This window comes from Bombus affinis, chromosome 3, assembly GCF_024516045.1.
Source record: "Bombus affinis isolate iyBomAffi1 chromosome 3, iyBomAffi1.2, whole genome shotgun sequence".
Classification (NCBI taxonomy): Eukaryota; Metazoa; Arthropoda; class Insecta; order Hymenoptera; family Apidae; genus Bombus; species Bombus affinis.
The window spans coordinates 14797947-14811888 of NC_066346.1; the positions used below are offsets into that span (position 1 = coordinate 14797947).

Here is a 13942-nt window from a genome sequence, read left to right on the forward strand (position 1 = left end):
TCACGAAAGTACTCGGACGCTTACAGAAACTTTCCATGAATATTTTGTTGAAGTTTTTCATGAATTTCAAGATGCATTAGGCTGTCTCAAAAGTTTCTTTCGTTTTGTTCTATTACTACAAAATAGATCATACATAAATCGATAAAATAATATAAAACAAAAAGTGTCGTGCATCTATTATTTCCTTATGAAACGAAAGAAACTTTTGAAATAAATGTAAATAGGAATTATAAGATGCTTATTGATTACCATCGGTATTTGGACAGTTAATTATGTATTGTATAAATAAGTCACAATATTTTTAGTAGCAGCATTTTTACCCCTAATCAATCATATGTTTAAAAATACTCTTTACATTGTACATTAGTTTTTTGCTATGTGTACGTCTGCAATAAGCATCTTCTAGCTTCCATATATATATTTCCAAATTAGTCTCAATTTTTACCGGTGTAATCATGATAGACACGTCTCGTTACATTGAAGTGAAGTGAAGAAAAACACTTTTCATTCAAATACGTAAACACATAATATTCATAAATTTATAAGAACAATTTTGTCCGTAGGTATTTGGTAGCGCAATTGAGAAGATGTTTTTTTTTTATTTATTAGAATATTTACAATCAATTCTCGTTGAGAATTTTCAGTAACTTAGTTTGGCGTGATACAATGACATGGATTATAATAGTTTTATATTGTTGGTTCTAGTAGAAACTAAGGATTTAATCTAGAGGGTATTTTCTTTTTAGTCTGCGGATCTGGTCCGTCGTGTCCAGTAGTTGGGTCACTAATGGGATGTGGTGGTTGTTGACTCTTGTGTTATATCTGCTTCTGGACTTGTGTATTTTATCTTTGACTGTAGGTATCTTGAGGTCACGGTGGATTGTTTCGTTGGTAACATACCAGGGTGCATTTAATAGGGATCTTAGCGTTTTCGATTGGAAGCGTTGGAGTATTTCAATGTTGGAGTTACTTGCTGTTCCCCATAGTTGGATTCCGTAGGTCCAGACAGGTTTTATTACGGCCTTGTAGAGGGTTATTTTGTTCTGTATGTTTAGTTTGGAGCGTCGGCCCGTGAGCCAATAGAATTTTCTTAGTTTTTCCTTTAGTTGCTTTGTTTTTTCTGAGATATGTTTTTTCCAAGTTAGCCTCCTGTCCAGGGTCATGCCCAGGTATCTTACGGAGTCCTTGCTTGGGATTATTGCGTTGTTAATGGTGACCTGGGGGCAGGTTTGTTTTCGGAGCGTGAATGTTACACGGGAGGATCTTTTTTCGTTTATTTTAAAACCCCATTTTTGGAACCACTTTTCCATGGAGTCGAGACTTCGCTGGAGAGTGGATGAGGCAATTGCCGGGTCTGCGTGGGTAGCTAATAGTGCTGTGTCGTCGGCAAATGTTGCTATTGTTACCTCGTTTGATATAGGTAAGTCGGCAGTGTAGATGGAGAACAGTAGGGGTCCGAGGACACTACCTTGGTGTATGCCGGATTCTATTGGGAATGTTGCGGAAGAGGCGCCTAGGCTTTTAACTATGAATTGTCTGTTGGTTAGGTAGGATTTTAAGATGGAGTAGTATGGATGGGGTAGGATCTTTTTGATCTTGTAGAGTAGCCCTTCATGCCATACTTTATCGAATGCCTGTTGGATGTCTAGGAATACCGCTGAACAGTATTTTTTCTTTTCAAGGGTTTGGCTGATCATGTGGGTTATGCGGTGGATTTGCTCTACTGTTGAGTGTTGTTTTCGGAAGCCGAATTGGTGGTCTGGGAGTGTTTTCAATTCTTCTAGGAGTGGGAGGAGACGATTCGTGAGCATTCTCTCGAATAGTTTAGACAGGGTAGGTAAAAGACTGATTGGGCGATAGGAGGTGGTTTCATATATTGGTTTACCGGGTTTAGGGATGAGGGTGATTAGTGAGATTTTCCAAGCCTTGGGAAAGTGTTGAAGGCGGAGGATAGCGTTAAAGATTGATGCGACGAGTGCAATCCATTTTATGGGAAGTTCCTTGATTGCTTTATTTCCTATTAGGTCGTGACCTGCTGCTTTCTTGGGGTTTAGGCGACTGATTGCTTGTATAATCTCTGCAGAAGTGAAGGGCTCAATAGGAGGGGACATTTGGAAGGGAGTGTGCAGGTATTCGGTGACGTCCGCTGCAGCTATGGAGGAATGGGGTTGAAATACTTCAGTCAAGTGTTTGGCAAATAGGTTGGCTTTTTCTATAGGGCTACGCGCCCATCCACCCTGCGGACGGCGGATTGGAGGTATTATTTGTGGGGGACGCGTGAGTTTCCTGGAGGCTTTCCATAGTGAGTAGTTAGAGTCGGCTGTGGGGGACAGGCTGGCGAGATATTTGTGAAAACGGTCATTATTGTAGTTTTTTATGGTTTTGGATAGTTTTCTAGTTGCGTTGTTTAGTTTGCGTTTGTCCTCCGGTGTTCTATGGGTCTGCCATATCCTTCTTAGTCTACGTTTTTCTGCTATTTTTTTTAATATGTACTGGGGGTATTCGTGATTGCTGATGGACGTTATTGCCGGTGTGGAGAAGCGGATAGCGTTTATTATGCTCGTGTTTAGGTATTCCGTGACTGCTTCGATTTCTTCATTGGTTTTTAGTGAGGTTGAGGCTGAAGTTGTGTGGGTAAAGACTTCTCTAAAGAGCTGCCAGTTGGTGTGTTGGTTATGAATGGAGCCATTAGGTGTATTCTCGATGATTGTTGAAATGACTGTTACTATCACGGGGGAATGGTTGGAGGAGAGATCAGCCGAGGAATTGATTTGGACGTTTCTTGACGAGATATTTATAGTTATGAGGAAATCAAGGAGATCGGGTATTTTGTTTGTGTCGGTGGGCCAGTGTGTGGGTTCGTATGTGGTAAGGTAGTTGAGGTTGTTGGTTATTATGCTGTTGAGGAGGTTTTTGCCTCTTACTGTAACCAGTCTGCTGCCCCATTGGGTGTGTTTGGCGTTGTAGTCTCCTCCGGCTATGAATCTATTGCCCAGGGTGTCCAGGAAGTTGTCGAAGTCTTCTTTGGCGATGGAGTGTCTGGGAGGGCAGTATACAGCTGAAGTGATGATTGTACCATGACAGTCTTCTATTGCTACGTTTGTTGCTTGGAGGTAGTCTTTCTGGAATGGTGGAAGTTCGTAGTGCTTGATGTTTGATTTGATTATGATTCCGGTGCCGCCGTGGGCCTTTCCGCTGGGGTGTTGTGTGTGGTAGAAGTTGTAGCCATGTACTTTGACGTAGTTTTTGTCGGTGAAGTGGGTTTCGGATATGAGCATCACATTGATTTGCTGTTGTTTTAAGAATAGTTCTAGTTCAAATTTGTGCTGAGCTAGACCGTTGGCGTTCCACAGAGCTATTCGCATTGGTTTTATTTTGCTTCTGTGCATATGAATTTGTCCATGAAGAGTGTGAGTAGTGACAGCAAGTTGTTAATTTGCTCAGTTTGCTTCTCGATAAGTTTTTCGAGTCTGGTAAAGTTGTCTGTGTTTTGTGGGGTGGGAATTCTATTTTCTGTGTGTACACTGTGTGTTTTCGAGTTGTTTACGTTTCCTTGCGTTGCCTGCGCATAGGATACTGTTGGTGTGGTGAGTTTTTGGTGTTTAGGTTCTTGTATGGTTATGTCCTTGGGTCTCAGTTTTGGATACTTTATATTATGTAGTGTTTTGTAGGCTGAGCATCCTTTGTAGTTCGCAGGATGCTCTCCTTGACAGTGGATACACTTGGCGGGGGTTTCCGGGGATTTAGTGCATTGGTCAGTGGGGTCATTACCTGCACATTTTACGCACCGGAAGTTATGATTGCAGTATTTCTGCGTGTGGCCGTACCTTTGGCACCTTTTGCATTGTATTATTTCTTTCTTTACAAGAGGTGGCTCGAACTTAACTATGGAGTTCATCAGCCGATTGATGTTGTAGATTTCTTTGTTGTTTGTTTTTTGTTTTAAGTCTATAAAAAATAAGGATAGTGTAAATTAAAAATAAGGATAGGAAAATAATAAACATGACTAATCTGAATAGTTTAATTGTCATCTTTATCCAAGACTCGCATAGTCAATCGAGCCATTCGGAAATCACATTGACCAACTCCAAAATTGAAAAGTAGAGAAAAGTAATTACAAGTATCGCAAGTGGTGAGACAATATGCGATAAAAGTGAAAAGATGAGCTTGGCGTCAAGCTCTAAGGAACTAGAGGTTTTGTGAGAATCAATCGTGTACTTGAACGATGAAATTGCGAAATTATGAGATTGTCCAAAGATGAAGTTGGTCAATTTGACTTTCGCCAGGCTCGATCGTCACTACGACAGTTCTCGCGTATCGAAACTATCTTGATGTTTGTGTCGACAGGTGAGACGAATGAGCGATCGTGGCGGAGAAGGATCAGGACCATCGCCGAGGGAAGCTACTTTCCTGTCCACTCTCTCTCAAACATCGGCTCCTCAGATAGGTGGCCGAAGACATTCGGTCGTTACGATTGAAAGAGTGTCACCGACTTTGTTTGGCCGTAATCGTCGCGAATCAATCGCCGGTTTTCCTCTTGGAGGCGTGACCAGAATATTGCCGAGTCGTCGAGATCCAGAGTCTCTAGAATGTTCGCACCACCGAGCTGTAGAGGAAGCACGCACCTAAAAGCGAGGAAGGTAAGGATCTTTCGTTTATTTTAGCCGTTCTATCTCCGCTAGTTTGCAGACTAAGAAAAACCGAGTTTAAAGTTGACGAACTTCTATACGATCGTGCGAAGTTAAGATTTGAAAGAACCAAATATTCGTTGCTTTACAAATATACGTCCGTACAATCCGATTTGATTGATTTTAGACCTTGCATCAAATAGATCTCTATATAAACAGATAATTTCTGATTCTAAACATTTGTATCGCTTCTTCTTCCGCTTTGAAATCCTCTACAAACGCCTTTTATAGTCGTTCAACTTTTCAGCTCACAGAAAAGAACATTACGCGTATTCCTAGCAATCGCCCAAAGACTCGAACGTGTGCTTCGATAAAGCTCGCTTAACTTTCATCGACACATCGATAACTTTGCGTTCCAAGATGTTATTACGCTCTAGAATCCCTAACATAATTTTAGAACCAGAATTTCTGTGCAAAACAATTCCATCGCTTTGTCACGCTTAACGGCTCAATCATCGAAACGTGTATCATAACGCACGAATTATGATAAAAAAGAAACTGTCTTTCGAATAAAAGCAATCCGTTTGCCAGGTGCGCTTAAGGATGTACAGGACGTCGACGGAGCAAGTGTACGAAATACAGCCGCTGGAGGGTAACAGTTCCGCTCAACGTTACACTCAACAGCCGAAACAACGATTCTCTGAAATGCCTACTCCGTCGGTTTCGCCGACGTCTTCTCTCCGAAGGCGCGTCTCGGAACTGCCAAGAGCCGCGAGTGCATCCGTTTCCGGTGCTGCGGGCATTGTCTGCTCTAATGCGGATCTGATATCGATCCTAAGCTCGTTAGCGTCTTCCGCGACGGAAATCAACCGATGCGGCGAGGAAGCGCCGAGTTCGCGGGATGATAGCAAATCAAACTGGCCCGGAAAAACGACCGAACAGAAAGGAAGTCGATCGAAGAGCTTCCGTTCCAATAGCTTCGACGTGTCGACATTGCACGGAGCTAAAAGTAAGCTTAGCGGATCCTCGAAAGCCGCTATTTCGACCTTTATGGTACCGTCGAATTAGTTCACGAAGAGACACCAACCGATGTCGAAGAAGCCGGAAGATTTAGTAACGGCCAGTTTAAGTCTCAAGTTCGATAAATCGAAGGTAGTGAGGGCGGTGAAGGAAACGTTGGGTAAAAAGTCCCCTAATAGCGAGGTCAAACACAAAGTCGTATGGGACAACACTAGTGGAACCAAAGTGGACGCTCAGGTAAGTTGTATTTCTCGTTACGATATCGTTTCTTGTTTAAGAGCCATCGTAGGTGAAAGGAGGAATGAAAAAGAAAATCGTAAATCGTAAAATTTCTTCCAGAGAATGCACTTTATCGTAAAAATTAATAAAGTCAACAACAACGTGAAATTAAATAATTGTTGTTTGATATTCTGTATTATCGATATAGGTGAAACGCGGAGAAGATAATTTGCAATCATTGCGGACAATATCGCAGTGACATTATTATCAATCGGTAATATTAAAGATAAAATTCATATGGGATGAAAACAGAGCGTCAAAAGTGGTTATTTTTCGATCTTCTTGCGAAGGGAAAATTCCTGCAAAATGTTTAAGAACGGCTCTCAACAAGGAATAAAAAATGTTATTACAGTTCCATTTTCGTGTTCGTTTTTTTTTCTACATGATCCATGTGAAATAATTCTTCAGATGCTCTGCTGGTAAATGAATCGACGTTTGTAATAGAGGAAATATGAAGTACAGCGAGGTCGTTGTTGGCTATTGTTCTACACCGATATCGACAAAATAATTCTTCGACAACTCTATTGATAAATCAATTGTAGTTTGAAATCAAACGAATCTGAAGTATCATCAGTTTGTTGCTACGAGAACAATAGCCACCAACGATCTCGCAGTAATTCGGATTCGTTCGATTTTAAACTTCAATTGTTTTATCGACAGAATCTCTGAATAATTATTTTGCTGGTAAATTCTGCTGGTATATCGATTAGAGTTTGGAATCGAGCAAATACGAAGTACAAGATGGCTATTGTTCTCACGTAGCAACAGTCTGATAGTATTTCAGATTCGCTTGATTTCAAACTTAGTTCCCTTGGTTTAATTACTGATTTATCAGCTGGATCAAAATTTAAAGAAAATGAAGATCAAGTGTAGCGCGTAAGTTTGATCTCTGCTTAATTTTTTCATCTCTACACTCATCTTATCTTCCTCGCTTTTAGGTCTGCGATGTCGTCCATAATGTCCAACCGAAGATTGTGCGTACTTCCTCTACCGCTCGGTGGTGCGGACATTCTAGACTCTGGGTCTCGACGATTCGGCAATATTCTGGTCACGCCTCCAAGAGGAAAACCGGCGATTGATTCGCGACGATTACGGCCAAACAAAGTCGGTGACACTCTTTCAATCGTAACGACCGAATGTCTTCGGCCACCTAGCTGAGGAGCCGATGTTTGAGAGAGGGTGGACAGGAAAGTAGCTTCCCTCGGCGATGGTCCTTGTATTTTCGAGCTATCGCGGGGAGAAGCGGTCGTTAGAATACGCGTCAACGGGAGTCGTAAATTCCCGTTTAGGCGCTCTAGGCCCTTGAGAGTTATAGGAACTGTCGGAGTTCTGGATAATGTGAGAGCCTTAGGAGACTCTAGGCCGTGTAGGCACCTTGAGAAATGATGAAGGAACTCTGAAAGATATAGGAACGGTGAGAGCTATAGGGATTATGGGAACTCTAGACACCGTGAGAGACGATCAAACACTTAGAGAGGTAGGAACGGTGAGAGTTGTAGGAAATGCAGGAACTCTAGGCACCGTGAGAGACGATCAAACTCTAAAGTTTTATTCTAATGTGAATGCGGAGGAAAGCTCGGTATGGGTGTGCCCTTTGACCAAAGAACGCGGATTCGTTGCTTACATTTTCAGTTAGGCAAGTGAGGGCAATGATCCGCGATGCTGATTGGTTATGACCAATGTTGGGAAGGAAGATAGGAGGAAAAAGCCTCCTACTAACTTGGGTCCTAGGCGACATTGTTTATGGGGAGACTCGGATTTTCCGTTAGGGAGATCTCCGCCTTTTTCGTTAGGCCACTACCTGCTTTCTCCGCAATTCTTAAGAGCACGTAATAAACCCAAGGACCCTTCTAAAGAACCAGCTGAAAACACTTCTGGAATTAGAAAGTCTTTTCTGGCAGACAGATTGACTCAAACCATGTGTGCGAACAATGCAGTTAGGATTTCACTTTATGGTGGGTCCTTAGGCCTATGGAAGGTTCGAAGGACGACACGTAGACCGTTGGCTGTCACGCCGCGCGGGATGGACTGCGGATGTGTTGCGCTGCGTAACAGTCCTGATTCTTCTCCGCCACGATCGCTCATTCGTCTCACCTGTCCACACAAACATCAAGATAGTTTCGATACGCGAGAACTGTCGTAGTGACGATCGAGCCTGGCGAAAGTCAAATTGACCAACTTCATCTTTGGACAATCTCATAATTTCGCAATTTCATCGTCCAAGTACACGATTGATTCTCACAAAACCTCTAGTTCCTTAGAGCTTAACGCCACGCTCATCTTTTCACTTTTATCGCATATTGTCTCACCACTTGCGATACTTGTAATTACTTTTCTCTACTTTTCAATTTTGGAGTTGGTCAATGTGATTTCCGAATGGCTCGATTGACGACTATGCGAGTCTTGGATAAAGATGAAAACGATTTGAATTCAAGTAATTCGAAACCATTTTGTCAATGTGAACCTATTATTTTACCAATGTGAATCTGTAATTTTGCTTGAAATATCCTTCCAAGTTTTTATGATGATTCAGACTGGTCAAGTTACCTGAATCAAACAACTATTTTCACGTTACTTGAAACTATTTTGTTAACGTGTACAGTTGCTTAAATCAAGCAACTATTTTCAAGTAAGTTAAAATCATTTTGCCAATGTGAACCTGTAATTTTGTCTGAAATATCCTTCCAAGTTTTTATGATGATTCAGATTGGTCAAGTTACCTCAATCAAGCAACTATTTACAAGTAACTTGAAACTATTTTATTAATGTGTGCAGTTGAGTGAAGCAAGTATTTTCAAATAACTCGAAGCTATTTTGTTAACGCGTACAGTTGCTTGAATCAAGCAACTATTTTCAAGTAAGTTGGAACTATTTTGTTAACGCGTACAGTTGCTTGAATCAAGCAACTATTTTCAAGTAACTCGAAACTATTTTGTCAGTGTGAAACTATATAGACACTAGTTAATTCCCATACACATGTATAATGTACAATGTATAATAAACAGAGCTATTTTTTCAGATCAGAAGGTACGATCAATCTTTTTCTTTAAATATATTATGCTAAAAAGATATAAAATGGATTCGGAAATACAAATAATTCCCTTTATTTAGCACACAACTGTTATACATATATCTTATACTCTTAAGACCTCAAAAACCTACTCGCACGCACGCTTGCTGTCAACCGACTCTTCCAGATACTTCTAACGACTGGCTCTTGTCTTTTGTCTCAACCAAGACCCGGACGTCCTCTGATGCTTACACACACATTCACATGTACAGTGTAAATGTATCATATTCCCAACAATTGTATTGGAAAAATTTGAAATGGATCGGAAAATGTATATGGAAGTTACAGGACCTTTCTCGAAAATTATCGACAGTTCAAATATCAGGTTGTACAACAAAAGAGTCTTTCGTTTTATAAGAAAATAATAGACGCACGACGTTTCTTGTTTCCTTTATTTTATCGAACTACGTACGTTCCATTTTGTTCTATTAAGGTAAAGACCACGACATTTGACAGATTAGCTGTCGTGTTTGTATAAAGATGCATTGTCGTAAAAGACATATTCGTAGAGGAAAGACACTTTTGGGGCAACCTAATATTTGGCTGAACCTGACAAAACTGTACGCTTGTAATAAATAAAAAAAAAGCCTGCTACGCCCTTTCGATCATTTTAGCTCGAGTTATGTATGGGTCGACCCAATTACGTTCTTACAACGTTAGAGGATACCTTCGTTTTGAAGAAAATGAAAAAAGATCGCACATTTTCGTTTCAATTTTCTTGATTAAAAATCTTCTCCCAACGTTACAAATATGTTTTATTATCGTTAAAATAGGGACAGACTCGAAAGTACAAAAATTGCAGAGTCGCAACTGATGTAACGAACATAATCATGATAGTCGTGTCTCGTTACAGCGTTAACGGGATTTCAAAATGTTTGGCATAATACGCGATCCTACGCAAAATTTCCGCCAGCTCGGTGAAGTTTCGGCTATCCGAGTCTCGTATTATACGATGTGTTTCCAGCTTTCTCCTAACTGCGCGTTTTTTTTTCGAAATTTTAACGCCGGCACCGCGCGAACAAAGTAAATAGATTAATTGAACTTTTAATCGATCAAATAGTCAACTAAACTGAAACGCAAGTACGATGTTAAGTTATCGAAATCAATTTTACGATTTTACCGTACGAACGCCGGTATCATCCGACCTTTCGGTATTTTCCGAGTTTTCTATTGTTCGTGTGATACGCGTCACCTCGGAACGATCAAGATTATTCGAACACTTTCGCAAGCCATAATAAGATTACAGAAAAAAGTACTTTGCTGTGAATACACGTTTCATCGGAGGAATCGAAATTTGTACAGGACGAAGTAACGTCGTTCGAACGAAGCTGCGATAGACTTAAAGTTGGGCTGTACAATTTCTAGATTTATATTAATCTTATAGAACGAAAAGACCCAGAGCTCTATGAACGTTCTAAGAGAACGGATCTCCTTCGGCGTAAATGGCGCTCCTTATCGGCGAACGGCTACAATATCCTGAATCTTTCTTTTCGACGGTTTCCACGTCGATCGAGAGAAACTATTCGTCGAACTGGACTATCCGTGGCTGATCTATTACGGCAGAAAGTGAAAAAGAACGTAAACGAAGGAAATGGCCGACATAAAGGACGATAACTGTTAATTTAAACGTAATAGAACGAAAGAATACGACGTATTCGTTAAAGGATATTTAAGACAATTTAAATTAAAATCGATTTTCACACGACGTTCTTCGATTTTTTCCAGAACCAGATTATATCTATGATAACGTTTCGATTATATCGTTTTATGCAAAAGAAAGCCAATTATATGATTGAAAGTAGAAATTTGGATCAACGTATGGATATCCTCCTATTTCGTTGCACGAGTTGCGAATAACCTGTCGAATAATGATAAAGATAGAAACGAATATGACAAAGGCATAACGAAGGAACTAATATTCAGAATTTCGTGCGTTTAATTCCTCGAAAATTGCACTTTTAAACGCATCGGTCTCGCAGTTCAACCTGCCGGGAACAAAGAATTTTATCGGAAACATCGTTCTAACATTTCAATTTTACAAACGTTTCGCTCTGCTTCGTTAAAAGCTGCGCGTATTTGGTAGATAGAAAATTATGCACATACGTTAAAACGTATAACGCGCAACAGGCAAGGATATACGCGTACGCGCTGCAAACGCGTTAAAAGCGAAAAATATCGCTGAAATTATTTTCCCATAATAAAGAAATCGTCGGGCCTCTTACGAATACAAAAGATAATTCGTTAAGATTATAGTGTCTATTAATTTTACCATAACGAGTTTAACAGAGCTTTCGAAACTAAAAGCTTTATCACAGACGATAAACCCTTTGAGTGCTGAATACTCACGGCCTATGTCGTCCGTAAAGACGGCGCGTGTCTAGCGCTGACGATCGCTGTGGATGGAATACTTTTTCGTTAGACTGAACTCTGTTGATTAACTATTCAAAGCGCAAATCGTAATAAGTTATAGTAGTTTAAATGATTAAAATGAAAGAGATTAAATGATTCAAGAGCGTTATATTTTAGTTATTTTTAATTATTTATTATAAACATTGAAATTTACAGTTAACTAGAATTTGCGTAATAAACTAGAAAACTAAATTTAGTAAATATGTGAAATCCCTAGAGTTCATGTAGGATAGGGATTCTTTTTGTTTTACGGGTTGTAAATTCGAGCTATCGCGGGGAGACGCGGTCGTTAGAATACGCGTCAACGGGAGTCGTAAATTCCCGTTACGATTAGAATAATCGACACCACGAATAGTTCGATCCCCGTATTTCGGTTAGGATAGTCGGGGTGGTTAATGCGGTATAACACTGGGAGTCAGAGTTATAATAATGTATATTTCCAACACTTTATACAATCACACAAAGTAGTAACGCCGTTGAAAAGATATAAACAATTAACAACTTTATCGCACGCAGATAATATAGATGTATACAATATAGAGCAATGCTCTTACAATTGAACTTAGTCTCTTGGTGGACGTAGCACGATATGATACTTAATAGAATAAGCGAATGTTTGGCAATGTCGCGGATCGACTTGAATTGGCGTTCTGTTCAGAGTTAGACGTTAGGCGTTAGAATTTTGACTAGCTGGTCGCTCTTGCGTTGAGATGGAAGAAAGTTCAGTGTGGGTGTGCCCTTTTGCATGACGAACGCGGATTCGTTGTTCACACTTTTCGTTAAGAAAAGTGAGGGTAACGATCCGCGATGTCGATTGGTTATGCCCTACGCTGATGCTTGAAGGGATGGGTAGAAGGCCTCCTACCATCGTGGTTGATAGGTGACCTTGTTCATGGAAAAACCTGATTGTTTTATTAGCTAGCTATTCGATTCTTCCCGATGGGTGCGTGTTCGCTTTCTCCGTATTTTTTCAGCGCGCCTAATAAATCCAAGGACCTCTCTAAAAACCAGATGTGGTTCGAAAATATGTTTGGCTTAAGAAATTCTTCAGGACAAAGGGGTTGAATGAAGACGCCTGTTGATACAATACAGTGACAGCGAAAGAATATATTGGGTCCTTAGGTTTATTGAGGGTCGGAGTGACGTTACGCAGGCCGCTGGCTGTCCGGTCGCGAGGGCTGGCATGCAGATGTTTAGGCGACGTAACACGGGTAGCACGACAGGCTGTGTTTAACGGAGAGATCGATACGGACGAGCAGTTGAAGAAGTACGTGTTCCCCAGACGGACAGACAGAGAGTTACATTAGAGAGACAGACAAGGTTATAGAATAGTTGTTTAAGATTGTAAAGACTGAAGATTTAAGATTTAAAGATTGAAGAAGAAAGATCGGTAGCTCAGGACGTTCAGGTAAACATTGCACCAAAGACTTATAATTTCCCGTTTAGATAATCATCGTTATTGATTGTTATAGACGCATATTAATTGTTGTTCATTTTTGTATTTTATCAAATCATTTCATAATAAAAAAAACTCGATTTTCAGACTTCAGAATCGAAATATTAAACTCCCAATAGACGATGAGACAGCAGCACTGATACCGATACGGATTCAAACTTCGTATTCCGAGACATTGTCTTAGAGGAAGCATAAATAACATCCACAAGAAAAACAAAGACGGAAATGGAGAAACTCAACGTGGACATGGAAAAACTTCTAGAGACCCTTTAAAGACGAGATAAGAGGGAAATAGTTGAAACAAACAACAATATAGAACGATTAGAAGGAACTCAGAAAGCCACAAACTGGATATCAGAGTATGAAGAGGAATGCAAAAAATACAAAATAAAAAGCGATGAGGAAAAGTCAAAGGTTTGAGAAAGTACCTAGGAAAAACAGCAAAAAGGCGGTACCAAACAAATCTACTGAAAGCTGGAGGACACAACTGGGAAGATTGGAAAGAAACATTTATCAAAGCCTTTAAGAATAAAGGTTGGCCGGCAACTGTGCATGCTTACAACTGTAAATACCTTTCAGGTTCGTTCGTAGAATATGCAATAGAGAAAGAACGACTAATATTGGAAGTAAAAAGGGAAATGGATGAAGAGGTGAGGATACACCTGATTGTCATTGGATTACCTATCGAAGTCCAAGACAAAATCGAAAGGGAAAATATACAGACAACAAATGACCTAATAGGAATATATTTAAATATATTATGCAAACGTTGGACAACGTTATGTTTTGTTAAGCTAACAGGATACACTAAAAGTCCATTATCAAGAAAGGGGATGTGGCCCGTAAGCAAGTATGTTCTTCTCGATATGACCATCAGACAGTACCTGTGATGCGGTTATCCCGGAAGTACATTGCGGAGTCGGTAGAGAGCGTTTCCTGACCTCTCGCCAGGGAGACAATAGATGAGGATTTAAGGGTGTCGAATCGGGATCCATGCAACGCGGAGGCGACTCGTTCCTTCGCCCTTTCTCTTCCTCTTCGCCCGATGTGCTTTCCTTTATGACGATTTGAGGCTCGCCA

At 40.4% G+C, this 13942-nt stretch overlaps 1 protein-coding gene and 1 long non-coding RNA gene across 3 annotated transcripts in view; one reads left to right on the forward strand and one right to left on the reverse strand.

Moving 5' to 3' along the window:
- The window catches only part of LOC126914800 (A disintegrin and metalloproteinase with thrombospondin motifs 3-like), a 62882-nt gene extending 56598 nt beyond the window's left edge, over nucleotides 1–6284 (forward strand). Inside the window, exon 5 of one of the 2 annotated variants that reach the window (XM_050719224.1) lies at nucleotides 6076–6284. In XM_050719224.1, the coding sequence (XP_050575181.1) occupies nucleotides 6076–6079 (4 nt within the window). In that variant the 3' untranslated portion in view covers nucleotides 6080–6284. Of the gene's footprint in view, nucleotides 1–4347; nucleotides 4438–6075 lie in introns of those variants that run through there. The other variant, XM_050719225.1, reaches the window with a different exon arrangement.
- Nucleotides 6285–6600: 316 nt separating this feature from the next.
- On the reverse strand, nucleotides 6601–13899 carry LOC126914911 (uncharacterized). The gene is made up of 2 exons (XR_007709931.1): nucleotides 13747–13899; nucleotides 6601–7154 (listed from the first exon to the last, which is right to left on the reverse strand). It is a non-coding gene; the product is annotated as an uncharacterized LOC126914911 (long non-coding RNA).
- Between the last annotated feature and the right edge of the window lie 43 nt (nucleotides 13900–13942).